Raw genomic sequence first — 17,386 nt, 5'->3', positions numbered from 1 at the left:
TAGGCTTTTCCTCCTTTGAACCTCAGTTTCTTCATCTATACAATGGGATAACATACCTCACAGGGTAGTTGTGAGATGATGCATTTAAAAAACCCAGCACAGTGCTTAGCAGCATGGTGGATACTTGTATTGCAGACGTGGAGAGTTCTCCTATCCTACCCCACCCAGCGTGGAGTTATAACCTCCTGAGTTGAACTCCTTTGACTCTCACTTCACGATATAATTGGTAATTATTATATTTCTTGACTTACAAAAATTCAAGTGAGTTTTATCTCAATTAGGTCATAAGCTGCTAAAGTGTGAAGGTCATTTGTTGGGTTTCTGCATGCAGCAACTTGTCTTCTATAGAGTAGAAGTGCAACAAGAATTATTACTTCAGTACTTCAAATTGGAAAACAATGTAAAAAGGGCATAATTCTCAATTTTGCTCTTCTAATCCCTTAAAAGATATAAAATCGAGACTTTTGCCTTTGGATTAAACTTATTATTTTGTTTCTTTCTCTGTTACAACTCATATTAAACAATATGATCTCCTTTCCAAAGGTCTGTAAGTTTGCTTTGGTGCCTGCAGATAATATGGTGAGGGAAAAGGCAGTATATTGTTTTCCTCATTTTTTGGGAAACTGAAGTTCAGATAGGTTACATTGCTTGCTCAAAGTTACAAACCTGCAAATGACTCCAAGTCCAGTAATCCTTCTACAGTATCAAGCTGCCTTTGGGCTACTGCATAAATTTCCTCCATTAGCTTACTGTATTTTGCATATATAATTTGTCCAGAGGTTAGTAATGCATTCTGCATAGAATGAATTTCGCTGGCCTAAGATGCAGAAAATTTCCTTGAGTACATGGCCAGGTCTGGGTGACCTCTTCTGCTGCCCATGGCCGCAGGTGCCATTTCAGAGGAGGGTCAGCTGTCGTGTGAGGACACCAGACTGGGAGTTGGTACACCTGGGCTCAGGCTCTGTTTATGCAGGTAACCAGATACATAACTCAGAGTACCTCCTTGAGCTGCTACGTGTCAACGCTTCCCCATTGAAAAGGGATGGGCTGAATTAGACCAAAGGGTTTCACATTGATGACAGACCTCTGGAGGTGCTTCAGGGGCAATGGAGGAGGGGGTTGGTGAGGAAAATGGAGTTCTTAGGGTAGGGTTGTTGACATTCCACCTCCACTGAAATGAAAGTTTTATATATTCTGTTTTTCATACATGATGTTCTTTGAAGAAAGAGCCTTATGACTAAAACAATCTTTATGCCGGTTCTGAGAAACTACATCACCAGTCTTAGAATAAAATCCCTTCCAGCTCCCAGGGCAGCAGCCTGTGACCTGGTTTTTGCAGCATTGCATTCAAACAGCAATCAGTCCAAGACATACATCATAATTGAGAAGCAACTTAAATCTTTCACATAGTCTCTTAAGAAAACACTAAAGTCCAGTCCAGATGCATAATAACACTTCTTTAAAACCCTCCTTCATCGTCTCTCTAAGTCTTAATATTTACCACAGATGTTCGCTACCCCAATTCTATTTCCTCATTCACGCTATGTTCTCCAAAACTCTTTCACAGTAGCCTTTTGGTTAATTTTTCCCATCCCTCTCAGCCTCATCTCTTTATTAAAATGATCAACTGAGCCTCTATGGCTTCTTTAAATTTCTCCCTTCCTTCATAACCTGGAAACCCGGGTGGTGTAGTGGTTAAGTGTGATGGCTGCTAACCAGAAGGTTGACAGTTCAAATCCACCAAGCACTCTTTGGAAACTCTATGGGGAAGTTCTACTCTGTCCTATAGGGTTGCTAGGTTGCTAAGAGTCGGAATTGACTCAATGGCAGTGGGTTTGTTTGGTTTTTTGTTTCATAACCTGAGTTCCACATTACAAAGGAGAGTTGAGGAGAATAATTCCTTCTTGGAAAGGAGGGATTACAAAATGATAGCACATTTTGATTTTTTTCTTTTTCCCTTATTTCATGAAGAAGAAGAAGAAGTGCTATGCACTTATGGTACTCCTTGCCTGTGCAGCCTCTGCTTTGTCACTGCCTTCCTGCCCTAGCACTGCCTGTCTGCAGAAGCCCAGCCTCGGGATCCCCAGGTTCAGCCCCTTGATCCCTACTTCCTGAAATGAAAAAGCCCATTGGCCTGTGACCACACAGTTAGGGTCTCTCCCTTCCATAATATGTCCCTTGGCTTTGCCAAGTATCTGCTTTCTCCTTGAGTTCCCTATAGGGTATAGAATCTTGACCGTGTGGGTGAATCAAGTCAAAGTTGGTAAAGGGTAGCAATGAAATATAGGCATGCAAATAAAAAAATCTTTATTTGTGTTTTCTTATGTAAATGAGTAGTATTTATTAGATATTAAAAATAAAAATATTCATATATTTATGTACTTTTTGTTTATATATCCCTGTGTGATAAAGAATATAATAGACACCAAAAAAGAAAAATGCAATACATACTTAATAGCATTAACCATGATGCTAACCAGCAACCCATCAGGAATGCTCATTCCTTTTTTCAGCAACTTTTCTGATTTTGCACCAAGCTGAGCACGCACAGTGAGCTGTGGAAAGAAACAATTACTGGTACAGTGCAGTTTGATGGTTAAAGTTATGTGTCAACTTGGCTAGGCCACGATTCTCAGTGGTTTCGCAGATATTATGTACTGTAATCATCCTCCAGTTTGTCATCTGATATAAGCTGCCTGCTACCTGCCCGGCAGATTTGGGGTTCATCAGCCCCTGCTACAAGTGAGTCAGAAGAAGCCTCCAGCCTGCCACTGACCCACAGATTTGGAACCTGCCAGCGTCCACAATTGCAAGAGCCATTTCCTTGAAATAAGTCTCTCTTTGTATATTTACATATATACTTCACTGGTTTTGCTCATGTAAAGAACCTAGCCTAAGGCATGCAACTAATTTAAAAGTCAGATTCCAAATGTTTGGAAGGAAAAAGAAATTAAATGATCATGAACTCTGATGAAGACACTGGTCATTTAGCACAATTCCGGGATCCGTAAAGCATTTAGGGAAAATTTAATTAGCTTTTGTGTTCTGTCCTGTGTTCATAACTGGGATATGTAGGAAGGTTAGTCCAATGCAAGCTATTCCTCATGGCTAGAACAGAAGCTTTCCTAGTCTAAACTCAGCCAGCAGAGTGAGCATTTGATAAGTCAGAATATACTGAATCTCTCCTCAAACGCTGCAAAGGCTTCCGTTTAAATAAAAGCCAATGTCTTAATCATTTCCCATAAGGCCTCCCTGGCAGATTCTTCTCCATCCCCCTCGTCTTTCTACTTTCCCGCTGTGCTGGTCAGGCACCTTTCTGCCTCAGTGGCCATTCCCAGATAGTCTTGCTGTCTGGGATATTTGCCCCAGATCAGTTAGTTGACTATTTCACTTCTTTCAGTCTTCTTGAATCTCACTTTCTCAAGGAGGCCTGCCCCATTTAATATTGCCACCTCCTATTTTCCCTTTCCTGGGAGCTGTGCTCTTAATCCTCCTTACTCTACTTTTTCATTCCTCATGGCACACATTAGCTTGTGGCATACTACATAATTCATACATGTGTTTATGGTTTACTCTCTGCCTCCCTTTACGAGAATGGAAACTCTATAAGGGCAGGGTATTCTGTTTTTCTGTTTATTGATGCATTCCAAATATTTACAGCTGTGCATGGAACAGAGTTGAACTGAATATGGAACGGACATGGAATTTTTTGGGGGGGAGTCATAAGTCAATAAATGTAAATATAAAAATATACTTAGCTTTTGTGCAAATTTAAATTTCAAATATATAGAGTAAAAAGTACAAGGCCCCCTTTATCTCTTTCTCTAGGCCATTTCCCTTCCCATCAGGCATGTTTCTAGTCTGGATATATCTTTCAAAAACCTTTGTCTATCATTAGCAATTCTGTAGTCTACAATTGTTTTCCATGATGAAATAGACAATAAAAGTAATCAAATGTAATAAATAACATAAATGACATCCCACTTGTTCAATCTGGTCATTCTATTTGCAGATGCAAAAAAATGCTTCCATACATAGTAAAGAAATAGTGAGGGAGGTGCTGTATACATATTCCAGGGATGAATTAAAAAACCCTGTAAAGTCACCAAGAAGGCTAAGGATAAATTCTAGAAAAAAAAAAAAATCGAAGGTAAAAATGTGTGGAAGAAAATAAAAATCATATGTCAAGTGGTAAAGAAAAAGACGAAATCCCTGGGTGGAGCAAATGGTTAGGTCAGCTGCTAACCCAAGGGCTGGAGGTTTGGGTCCACCCAGAGCTGCCTCAGAAGAAAGGCTTGATGGTCTGCTTATGACCAACCAGCCACTGAGAACCCTACGGAGCACAGTTTACTCTGACACACAGTGGTTGCCATAAGACACAACTGATTAGACAGCAACTGGTTCTAGTTTAAAGAAAAACACGCGAAAAATAAATTTGGTCTAAGTCTAAAATGACAAAAAGGTATATGTTTACTTTCTCTCCTAGCGAAATTGAATAGCAATTTCCACCATTTTAGATATAAAGAATATTAAGTAAACCCATTTTACTAACTTTAGACTAGAAAAGGAGAGTTTTAGCTAGTATTTTACCATCAAATTTACGTTAAAACCAAAGAGGAGTAGATTATTTCATTCCACTTGAAGACACACCAAGAGGTCACGAAATACGCATTGAAAATACTAGTGGCCGAAATGAGAGTACTTACTTCAGAGAAACTATCACTGGTTTTAACTTCTTCAGTTTTTGGTCTTTCATTAGTATTAGTACCTAGCAATAAGAAAAGTAATAAGAACAAAGTTTCAGTACTTAAAACCAACAACTCAGTATTCGAACCTCTTTGGTTTTGGACAGATGGGTCATTGGATCCAGCTGTGCCTGAGATACCCAGAGGAAGAAAGTAATAGAATCACCACTACGTGGCTTTTGCCTTCACTCCACACCTGGCCTTTTCCACATCCTTCTTTCTGGTATGGCCTGAATGCATAACATTATTATTATAAATAGCTTAACATAGTTTGCATACTCTTTTTGGAAAAAAAAAAAAGAAAGCCAAATTTCTCAAAAATATTGTTAAAAACTTAACTCCCTACACTTTTACCTTCCTGGGTTATCAAATTATAGATAGCATGTCTTAAAGCAGATGACTCTAGAAGTCAGAGAGGTTTTTAGTTAAATTATATGTAAATAAAATAAGTTTTTATAATCTATTTATAATTAATTATGCAGGTAATAAAATTTGTGCCATATGTTGTTGTCAGGTGCCCTTGAGTCGGTTCCAACTCATAGCGACCCTATGTCCAACAGATCTATGGCTGGATCCAATGACCTATATGTTATTCCGTATAAGTACTTTTTAAAAAATTTTTTTTATTGTGCTTTAAGTGAAAGTTTACAAGTCAGTCTTTCACACAAAAACTTATATACACCTTGCTACATACTCCCGATTGCTCTCCCCCTAATGAGAAGTATAAGTACTTTTAATAGTTCAAAAAAATCAATGAAAAGTTATCTCTTAAGGAACAAACAACTGGAAGAAGGGGAAAGACAATCTCCCTTTAAAAGATGAAAATGCCAACCCCTCTGGCAGAGTTGCCAGCTCATACTAAATCTATACATTGTCCGGTGGTGGTGACAATAATGCTGTCACAGGAAAAAAAAAAAAAAAAAAAGACAGAAGGATCTTGGTTTATGCCAGAAACTACTTAATGTGGCAGAACCTTCACTACTACAAGTAGAAAAGACATTTCAGATTTATTACCGCTTTCCTTCAACGGTTCTACAAAGGGTCCGAAGGACCAAAGCCCAGATCCCCAGGGAGATAATTTTCCGTTAGTTTTGGGAAGCTTCTTTCTGTTTCCCTGCTCAAGGTTGGAAAAAGCTTGGCTTCATCTAAAGAACCACTGTTCTGGTGGGTGGAAGAGAGCAGACCTTGCAGCATCCTTCAATGCAATGAACATAGTACTCACATAGATCTGCATGGTGAGAAGAAACAAATCCCACCTCCCTGTAAAGCCAGGAAGAGCGAGGGTGATTTATCCTGGCTGTTTTCATACCAACAAAAACAGGCAACTTCCTGAAACAGGAGTGTGGAAAAATCCCTTTGCAATTTTCCTTTCTTACTCTGCAGTTGTAGGCAAGGGCTAGGGACCTCCGTGCTTGTCTTGTTCCTCTGCCAAAGGACCAAGTAGACAACTAAGCAACACTCCTCCTGCACGTCTGTGCTCATGTACATTTATTGTCTCTTCTGTCTCTGTCTCCAGTGTAAATGATGCATGATCTCTTTTTCTATCATGTGTATTAAGTATAGTTTTACCTTCTGTTGCTGGTAATGCTTCACTTGAAACAGGTTCCTCTGAAAATGCATTTTGTTGGTCCTTTGGAGGAGAAAACACACATACACACACGAATAGGAACACATTTTAACATTCTAATTTTATTTCTACTAGGGTTTGAGAAAAATACACTAACGATACCAAGTACCGAAGTTTTGGTCCTAAATGATGATTTTGAGAAGAAAAAAACAAAATTTAATGATAATTTCACTTATAGAAACACCAGTAACCTGTGGTGTAATCTGTCTTTCAAATGACCCTCAATTATTAGGTAAAATATAGCAACTGCCATTTTGGTTATACAGTGAACGCTGAGAAAGAGGTAGACTATGAAAAAGCACCTTAGAAAGAACAGTTCCATAAACAACATGTAGAGGTATCAGTCACAGCCACAGGGAAACAAATAAAACACACATACATATCAACATGCTGATGAGAACTGGAAGAGTACCATTACATGGAAGGAGAGATACCATACAATGAAGAAAACCTCTACCAGTTATTTTCAGAATTCATGGTTAAATGGTATTTCTTTTGCAGCCCATGTAAATGATCTGCTAATTTAGTCAATTGCAGACACAGCACAAGGTAGGGGAAAGAGCACTGAATTAAAAATTGGGAACGCCGTGTTCCAATCACAGCATAGCCACCAATATGCGATATGATCCTGAGAAGTCAAGTCATGCTTAGGGTCTCTGTTTCCTCCTCTGTAAAATGAGGTGCCTGGACCACATCAATGGTTCTCAAGGTGGGGCCACATTCCCCTAGAATCTTTGTGCAATAACATGACAAAATGCAATACTGATGGGACTGTGTTATGCACGTAATCATACAGAGACCAAAAGGGGAAAAAAAATTCTCAACATACTAGTCTAGATCAGAGGTGGGCAAAATACAAACTCATCGGCTAAATGTGGACTATAGCTGAATGGGCTAGCACTGTGAGCTGTGAAGACTGAGCTGGGCATCTTCTCCCAGTCCTACTCCCTTCCCATTCCAGTACCTGCCTCTGTAGCTGCTGCACCTACACGTTGGGCCTCTACCCTTGGCAACTGCCAAGCCCTGGGTGGTGGAATCTCAGACCAGATGCTGACAGACAACTTGGTGAGTTTCCCCCAACCTTCCTACTCCCCACCACCACATACACACTCCACCCTCCTTGCACCCCTTTGGTTTCAGTGGCTCTTTTGTCAGGAGAATGTCTCCAAATGACTGATATTGGGCACAAAGAGGTCTCATCACCCTGAACTGTCCATTGCAAGGCAAAACGGGCGAGAGGGGCTGGATAGGAGTTTTTTTCTTATTGTATAAGTACCCACATAATACCCTCGATTTTGCCTCTTGACCTACAAAGCCTAAAATATTTGCCCCCTCTTGCTTTACTTTGCTTTACAGAAAAAGTCTACCAACCTCTGGTCCAAATGTCTTGTAGGTTCCATTCAGCTTCAAAACTCTACTGTGCTAAAAATCCATGAAACCAAACCTGTTACAGTCAATTCCAACTCACAGCGAGTTGTAGGACAGAGAAGAACTGTCCCATGGGGTTTCCAAGGAGCGACTGGTAGATAAGAACTGCTTACCTTTTGGTTAGCAGCCTAACGCTTAACCACCAGGGCTCCTCTACTGTATCATTTGTGGAAAAGAAAACTAAAATCCCACTTGCCTGGCTTTCTTCATTACTGTCTTGTAAACCTGGAAGATCCTTTTCTTCAGCTTCTTGCTGAACTGGTAGGGCCTCAATGACTTCTTCCTTGTCATGAAAGGCTTGGATAGCTTCTTGGACAAGAGTGTCAATAGAAAGTATCTGAATAGGAAAATCTAAAGTATAAAAGTTAATTTTATTAAGAGCTTTTTATTTGGGAAAGTGACATCATTGTCCTTATGTGCTGGGGCCTTCCCTATAACACTGTCTTTAGAGTCCCCTGGAATTGTCTTTTGGATTGAGCTGCCCCCCTTTTTTAAATTGCAGTAAAATTCATATAACATAGAATTCACCATTTTAGCCATTTTAAAGAGTACAGTTCAGTGGCATTCAGTACATTCATAGTGTTCTGCAACCATCACCGTCTACCAGTTCTAGAACATTTTCATCACCCCAAAAAGAAACTCCATACCCATGAAGCAGTTTTTTCCAACCCCACCCCAACCTGACCCTGGCAACCACATCTGCTTTCTGTCTTTATGAATTTTGGATATTTCATATAGAGGGAATCATATATGTCTGCTTTCATGCAACCTAATGTTTTCAAGGGTTGTCCATATTGTAGCGCTTATCAGTACCTCATTCTTTTTTATGGATCGATAATATTCATGGTATGGATATATCACATTTTGTTTATCCATTCATCAGCCGTGCACACTGGGATTGTTTCTATTTTTAGGCCATTGGTATGGTGCTGCTATGAACATTTGTATACATTTGTGTGAGTACCTGCTTTTATCTCTTTTAGTATGTATACCTAGGAGTGGAATTGCTGGGTAATACAGTAATTCTATGTGTAACTTATTGAGGAACTGCCAAACTGTTTTCCACAGTGACTGTACCATTTTATATTCCCACCAGCAATGGATGAGGGTTCCAATTTCTCCACATCCTTGACAATCCTTATAATTTTCTGTTTGCTTGATTATACTTATCCCGGAGTGGTATTTCACTGTGGTTTTGTCAAGCTGCTTTTTAAGGAGGTCCTTTTAGCATTCCAGTAATTACCTAATCCTCCCGCCTTGTAATGAGTACAAAATGAACTTGTATCAGGGCAAATTTTGGTTTCCAGTGGAAATGGCAATAAGTAAGTATATTGAATAAAGGCTAATGAAACAGACAGAAACCTGTAATTTTGATTCTAATGGGAAAAAAACCCAAAGACTCATTATAGAAAGAGAGTGAGAAATTATCAGATGTTAAAGAATTAAAACATTTACTATTTTAAGTGGATGTTTTTGTATTTGTGACAAATTATTAATTTCCTACTTTATCGCTAAAGTAAATAAAATATGTGAGCAAAAGTTAGAGACTTATTATTTCTCTCTATACTATGTATCATCACTATTTAGGGTGACAGGATGACCGGGTTTGGGGGACTGTCCCAGTTTATGACTCTATACTCCCTGAAGTGTTCTGGGTTGGACAATAAGTATGATCACCCTGTTATCACCTTTTTGATGACAGAGATTTCTCAATATATAAGCATATTTTCTAAAGGCATACATGTAGCTATTTGCAGCTACAGTCAGTGTAAATAGAATCTGATAAATGAAAAAGGAAAAAAAATTCTACCTTTTTGTAGAGACTTTAAACTGGTAGTTTTTCCACTAAATGTTTTCCCCAATAAGCACCCTTTAATAGCAAATGAAGGTACTTCAGGTACTGTTGATTCAGCTTGAGAAGGAAGAGTTTTTTCAATTAGCCTGTGAAGCACGTGGCCCAATATGCTGTTGTTGGAGGGTGGTAAATTATCAACCATTTCTTCTGGTAAGGACCACTCTCCAACCATGTTCTGCAAAAATAACAAACAAAATGAAAACATTCTTAAAAATATAATTTAGGCATATAAGAAACCTGAATATTAAAAGTAAACCCAAATTATAGCAAAGAAAAATGGATCAATACTTTGAATACTTAATTATAATTGATAATTTTCTAGAACTTAGCCATATTTTCTTTTCTTTTTTAGCCATATGAATCATGATAATGAAATTACTTCTAGTTCTGCACAAAGGTGAAGAATAGTAAGCACCAATGTTATTGTAACATAATAGGAAAGAAGATAACAGATGTTAACAAAACTTAAAATTTTTAAACATAATGTTATGTATGACTCTATTATAATAACTTTGAATTTATTACTGGATGGTAATAAATTACATTCTGAGAAAATACAAATAATTAAAATTAATTTAATTGGAACATTTGAAAAGATGAATAGCTATGAAAGAAACTGAGATGGTGTCAAAAGAAACATCCCTAGGAAACTTGGAGACACTAATGATTGAATAAATTTTTATTACTTTATTAAGCAGAAATTCAGATGTTATTTAAAGTTTTCTAGAGTACAGAAGAAGCTTTCCAGTTCATTTGAAAAGACTAACATAACCCTGATACCAAAAAGGCATCAAAGGTAATTAGCTAAAACAGCATCTAAAAAAAAAAAAAAAACTACAGGTCAATTGGAAATATTTTGCAGGAATCGTGCATACAGTATTAACAAAATCAACATATTAAGAGACAATAAAGATTCCAATTGACATTTAATGGACACTAAAAAAAAAAAATTTTTTTTTTTTTTTAAGTGCTACATACTGTTTGAATGAATTTTCTGAAACGGCTCTCATACAACTCTGATATAGGTATTATCTTCCCAATCTAAGTTACTTGTTTATGGTCATAATAAGTAGTAATGGCAGAGCTAAGAATGAGACTCAGGCAGTCGAATTCCAGAACAGGAGTTTATAACCAATATACTATATTGAAGTCGTTTTGCCATGACTGAATAAAAGTTATTTCGTGAATACAAGGATAGTTTAATATTAGAAAATTTATTTTTATATCACATTAATAGGTTTAAAAAAATGTGGTCATCTTGACCAAGAAACATCTGATAAAATTTCAGATTAAAAAAATACAAATAAAATTAAAACTAAATAAATCTCTCTTGCTTGCTTTATCTTTTTTTTTTTTTTTTTTATTGGATAAGCAGCTGTCCAGCAACAATTTATTATTACCAGGCAGAAATTCAGGCTGCATTGTTGGTGGTGATGTTTGCTGTCATTAAGTCAATTTTCGACCCATAGCTACCCTACTGTCATAAAAAGACAAAAAAAAAAAAATTTCAAAACATAAGGAGTTTTTTGTTTATATAAAGCAGCTGATTGAAAATATTAGGTAATCTACTATTGTGGACTGAATTGTGTCCCCCCAAAAGAAGTTCTAACCCCTGTACCTGTGAATGTGACTATTTGGAAATAGGACGTTTGAAGATATTATCAGTTAGATGAACGTGAGGTCATAGTGGTGTGAGGTGGGTCCTAATCCTATGTGCCCAATGTCCTTATAAAAGAGAAAATACACAGAGATGGAGAGACAATGGCCATGTGAAGATGCAAGAAAAAGAGACTTCCCCCCAAAATTTAGTTTTAATTTTATTTGTACTTTTTTTTTATTTGAAATTTTATTAGATGTTTCTTGGTCAAGATGACCACTTTTTCTTTTTAAACTATTAATATGATATAAAAATAGATTTTCTAATATTAAACTATTCTTATATTCATGAAATAACTTTTATTCAGTCATGGCAAAACAACTTCAGTATAGTATATTGGTTATAAATTCACATTCTGGAATTTGACTGCCTGAGTCTCACTCTTAGCTCTGCCATTTATACTTATTATGACCATGAACAAGTAACTTAGATTGGGAATACCAAGGATTTCCAGTTGTTACCAGAAGCTAGGAGAGACATGGGACAGGTTCTCTTTCAGAGCCATGAGAAGGAATCAAAATGGCTGGCACTCTGATTTCAGACCCCTAGCCTCCAGAACTATAAGATATAAAGCTTCTGTTCTTCTAAGCCACCCAGTTTGTGCTATTTAGTTATGGCAGCCCTAGGAAGCTAATACAGATGGTATTTTTCTGGTTACTTGAAGGTCTTCAAAAATGTCTTTAGCACACATGAAACAATTTAGTTACATTATGACGTGACAATATACATCCACAATATTGACAGAAACAAGGTTGAAATGCATGTCATTTAGGATATATTTTAAGATAATTTAGAAATCAATATATTTAGCATATAATATATTTAAATATTTATGATACGTATTTATCAAACTATGCCCCCCTCAGATCTGTCAGTTTGGCATCCTGTGGGGGCTTGTGTTTTCCTGTGATGTTGGAAGACATGCTTCTGGTATTCAAACACCAGCAGGGTTGTCCATGGCAGAGAGGTCTCAGCTGAGTTTCCAGACTAAGACAGACTAGGAAAAAGGGCCTGGCGGTCTACTTCTGAAAAGAATTATCCAGTGAAAACCTTATGAATAGCAGTGGAACACTGTCTGATATAGTACCGGAAGATGAACCCCTCAGGTTGGAAGGCACTCAAAAGACCACTGGGGAAGAGCTGCCTCCTCAAAATAGACTTGACATTAATGATTTGGATGAAGTCAAGCTTTCAGGACCTTCATTTGCTGATGTGGCACTACTCAAAATGAGAAGAAACAGCTGCAAACATCCATTTATTAATCAGAACATGGAATATATGAAGTATGAATCTTGGAAAATTGGAAGTCATCCAAAATGAAATGGAATGCAAAAACATCAATATCCTAGGCATTAGTGAGCTGAAATGGACTGGTATTGGCCATTTTGAATCAGACAATCATACGGTCTGCTGTGCCGGGAATGATAAATTGAAGAGGAATGGCGTTGCACTCATCATCAAAAAGAACATTTCAAGATCAATTCTGAAGTGCAATGCTGTCAGTGATAGGATAATATCCACACACCTACAAGGAAGACCAGTTAATACAACTACTATTCAAATTTACACATCAACCACTAAGCACAAAGATAAAGAAATTAAAGATTTTTACCAACCTCTCCAGTCTGACATTGATCAAACATAGCAATCAGGATGATTGATAATTACTGGTGAATGGAATGAGAAAGTTGGAGGCAAAGAAGAAGGACTGGTAGTTGAAAAATATGGCCTGGGTGAGGGAAATGATGCTGGAGATCACATGGCAGAATTTTGCAAAACCAATGACTTCTCCATTGCAAATACCTTTTTTAACCAACATAAACGATGACTACACATGTGGACCTCGCCAGATGGAATACACAGGAATCAAATCGGCTACATCTGTGGAAAGAGAAGATGGAAAAGCTCAATACTATCAGCCAGAACAAAGTCAGCAGCTGACTGTGGAACAGATCATCAATTGCTTATATGCAAGTTCAAGTGGAAACTGAAGAAAATTAGAACAAGTCCACAAGGAGCCAAAGTACGACCTTGAGCATATCCCACCTGAATTTAGAGACCATCTCAAGAATAGATTTGATGCATTGATCACTAATGATCAAAGACCAGACGAGTTGTGGAATGACATCAAGGATGTCATGCATGAAGAAAGGAAGAGGTCACTAAAACACAGGAAAGAAAGAAAAGACCAAAATGGATGTCAGAAGAGATTCTGAAACTTGCTCTTGAACATGCAGTAGATAAACTGAAAGGAAGAAATGATGAAGTAAAAGAGCCAAACAGAAGATTTCAAAGGGTGACTAGAGAAGACAAAGTAAAGTATTATAATGACCTGAAGGTAGAAAACCAAAAGGGAAGAATATGCTTGACATTTCTCAAGCTGAAAGAACCAAAGAAAAAATTCAATATTGGAGGATTTTGTGGTGAAAATATTAAACGAAGCTGGAAGCATTAAAAGAAGGTGGACGACATACACAATGTCACTATACCAAAAAGAAACGGTCCATGGTCAGCCATTTCAGGAGGTAGCATATGAAGAAGTTCAAGCTGCCCTGAAAGCTTTGGCAAGTGACAAGGCTCCAGGAATTGCCGGAGTACCAATCGAGATGTTTCAAAAAACGGATGCAGCACTGGAGGTGCTCACTTGTCTACGCCAAGAAATTTGGAAGACAGCTACCTGGCCAGCGGACTGGAAGAGATCCGTATCTACACCTACTCCCAAGAAAGGTGATCCAATCAAATGCGGAAATTATCGAACAATGTCATTAATATTACATGAAAGTAAAATTTTGCTGAAGATCATTCAAAAGCGGCTGTAGCAGCACATCGGCAGGGAACTGCTAGAAATTCAAGCCAAATTCAAAGACGATGTGGAACCAGGGATATGATTGCTGATGTCAGATGGATCCTGGCTGAAAGCAGAGAACACCAGAAGGATGTTTACCTGTGTTTTATTGACTATACTAAGGCATTCGACTGTGTGGCTCATAACGAATCACGGATAATACTGCAAAGAATGGGAATTCCAGAACACTTTTTTTTTTTTAATTGTGCTCATGAGGAACCTGTACATGGATGAAGAGGCAGTCGTTTGAACAGAACAAAGGGACACTGAGTGGTTTAAAGTCAGGAAACATGTGTGTTAGGGTTGTATCCTTTCACCATACTTACTCAATCTGTATGCTGAACAAATAATCTGAGAAGCTGGATTATATGAAGAATGGGGCGTCAGGATTGGAGGAAGACTCATTAAAAACCTGTGATATGCAGGTAACCCAAATTGACTTGCATAAAGTGAAGAGGAATTGAAGCACTTACTGATGAAGATCAAAGACCACGGCCTTCAGTATGAATTACGCCTCAACATAAAGAAAACAAAAATCCTCACAACTGGACAAATAAACAACAACATGACAAACAGAGAAAAGATTGAAGTTGTCAAGGATTTCATTTTACCTGGATCCACAATTAACACCCATGGATGCAACAGTCAAGAAATCAAAAGACGCATTGCATTGAGTAAATCTGTTGGAAAAGATCTCTTTAAAGTTTCAAAAAGCAAAGATGTCACCTTGAAGACTAAGGCGTGCCTGACCCAAGCCACGGTGTTTTCAACTGCCTCATAAACATGTGAAAGCTGCACGATGAATAAGGAAGACCGAAGAAGAATTGATGCCTTTGGATTGTGGTGTTGGAGAAGAATATTGAATATACCATGGACTGCCAAAAGAAAGAACAAATCTGTCTTGGAAGAAGAATAACCAGAATGCTCCTTAGAAGCAAGGATGGTGAGGCTGGGTCTTACATACTTTGGACATGTCAGGGAGGATCAGTCCCTAGAGATGGACATCATTCTTGGTAAAGTAGAAGACCAGTAAAAAATAGGAAGGCCCTTAACCAGATGAATTGACACAGGGGCTGCAACAGTGGGCTCAAGCATAACAATGACTGTGAAGATGGAGCAGGACTGGGCAGCGTTTCATTCTGTTGTACACAGGGTCAGTGTGAGTTGGAACTGACTCAACGTACCTAACAACAACAAAAACATCAAACTATACAAATGCGTCACGAAAGGAGAGACTGGAAGGAGGGAGCGGGCTGACTTATTTGGGGGAGAGTAAGTGGGAGTATGTAGTAAGGTGTATATAAGTTTATTTGTGAGAAACTGACTTGATTTGTAAACTTTCACTTAAAGCACAATAAAAATTATTTTAAAAAAATTAAAAAAAAAACTATACAAATGTAGAAACAACTTTGTCTTGTTTCAGTGGTGCAGATGTCAATCATACACAAAACTGTCAAAAATCACACACATACACAAAATTGAAAATTATGAATCTGAATCATATTAGTTTTTTTAAAATCATGTATGTATCCCTCAAATCCAATCGAAGATGATCAGTTCTATTAGCCCTTCTGCTATTAAATCACTTGGACCAATCACCTTAGTTTTCTTAGTCCAAATCTTTAGGATAAGAAAACATGAACATAGCCCACTGGGGGAAACAAATGCCCTCATCAACATATGCTCCCATGAAAACCAAAGAGAGAAGAAAACCAAAAGGCAGAGCATGCTATATTGCTTTAGGAAACACCCACCAACTTCCAGTAGTCTGAAATAACTATCTTGCCTTAAGTCAGTTTTGATTTTTTTTTTCCTTAGGAGGAAGGTATGTGTATTATATATTTATGATTTAGCTCAAGTTCCCCAACCATTTTCTAAGCGGACTTTTTTAGAAAAGATCCATTTTTTAAACCATAGGCCAAATTAGATCACTCAGAACCAAGAGCAAATAGATGATGTACACCATCATTAAGTAATGAACAAGTCACATTTCTGGCTTATAAATGAGTCTTCACTTTTAGTCCACATCTCTTGACTAATATTACAAAGTGGCTCATATTAACAGATGTGGTCTACATGTAGAGCTATTTTTCTAAATACCTTGAAGTTAAAAAAAAAAAGTCATTCATCACTTTATCCTATTTAGGCCATTTCTGACAATGTTTCCATAATTATGCTATATCATTATAAATAAATATATGCCTATGTTCTTGCTTTTTCTTTTATCAGTGTCCTTTTCATATTCAGTATTTGACAGAAAATGCTTGCTCAGTAAATAAGACTGTTAAATTTGATAAGTGCTATGGATGGTTTAATGAACCATGGTAGCACAATGGTTAAGTGTTTGGCTGCTAACCAAAAGGTCCATGGTTTGAACCCACTAGTGGTGCAGAGGGAGAAAGGCCTGGCAATCTGCTCTCATAAAGATTACAGCTTAGGAAACCCTATGGGGCAGTTCTACTCTGTCTTATAGGGTTACTATGAGTTGAAGTTGACTCGACGGTACACAACAACAAACAATAACATGGATGATTTGTCTGGTTTTGTGCCAGAATTTCTTATATGACTACCCTGGAGATAAGGAAACAATTTTTAAACAATGACAAAAAAACAATTTAGCAAAGTTTTCATAAGTTGTTCTTTAAAATTGGTGGAATTTATTAGTACAGAAATATAATTATGTTTGACTATCACTTCTGTAAAAAGTGAGTCTTTTTTTAAATTATTTTGTTTTAGATTAATGCCTTAGATTTTTCAAACAAGTTTGTGCATATTATCTGTACTATTCAAAATTAGCTATATGCTGAATGGATCTGAAGAATTATTGATTACATGATGATTGATTACTTGTTTCTGTTTTCATTCTTTGGAATTGTACGTATTTCTAGTTGTTGTTGTTAGGTGCTGTCAAGTTGGCTCCAACTCATAGCAACCCTGTGTACAACAGAACGAAACACCGCCTGGTTCTGTATCATCCTCACAATCGTTATGCTTGAGCTCATTGTTGCAGCCGCTGTGTCAATCCATCTCATTGAGGGTCTTCGTGTTTTTCGCTGACCCTCTACCAAGCATGAGGTCCTTCTCCAGGGACTGATCCCTCCTGATAACATGTCCAAAGTATGTGAGACACAATTTTGCCGTCCTTGCTTCTAAGGAGCATTCTGGTTGTACTTCTTCCAAGACAGATTTGTTCTTTTGGCAGTCCGTGGTATATTCAATATTTTTTAGC

The 17,386-nt window shown here is 37.6% G+C and overlaps 1 protein-coding gene across 20 annotated transcripts in view; it reads right to left on the bottom strand.

The window, feature by feature from the left end:
• Nucleotides 1–17,386, bottom strand: part of SPEF2 (sperm flagellar 2) — a 219,227-nt gene that overhangs the window by 132,811 nt on the left and 69,030 nt on the right. For all 20 annotated transcript variants that reach the window (XR_007514398.1, XR_007514401.1, XM_049862178.1 and 17 more), the window contains 5 exons: nucleotides 9,611–9,830; nucleotides 7,997–8,151; nucleotides 6,315–6,375; nucleotides 4,707–4,768; nucleotides 2,452–2,555 (listed from right to left, as the gene is read on the bottom strand). Coding sequence is in view for 18 of the 20 variants with exons in the window: in XM_049862178.1 (XP_049718135.1) it covers nucleotides 2,452–2,555; nucleotides 4,707–4,768; nucleotides 6,315–6,375; nucleotides 7,997–8,151; nucleotides 9,611–9,830 (602 nt within the window). In the remaining 2 variants the exon portion in view is untranslated. The remainder of the gene's footprint in view (nucleotides 1–2,451; nucleotides 2,556–4,706; nucleotides 4,769–6,314; nucleotides 6,376–7,996; nucleotides 8,152–9,610; nucleotides 9,831–17,386) is intronic.

Source organism: Elephas maximus, chromosome 2, assembly GCF_024166365.1.
Source record: "Elephas maximus indicus isolate mEleMax1 chromosome 2, mEleMax1 primary haplotype, whole genome shotgun sequence".
Classification (NCBI taxonomy): domain Eukaryota; kingdom Metazoa; phylum Chordata; class Mammalia; order Proboscidea; family Elephantidae; genus Elephas; species Elephas maximus.
Note: the sequence above shows the minus strand (reverse complement) of the source record. Positions and strands in the feature narration are given on the sequence as shown.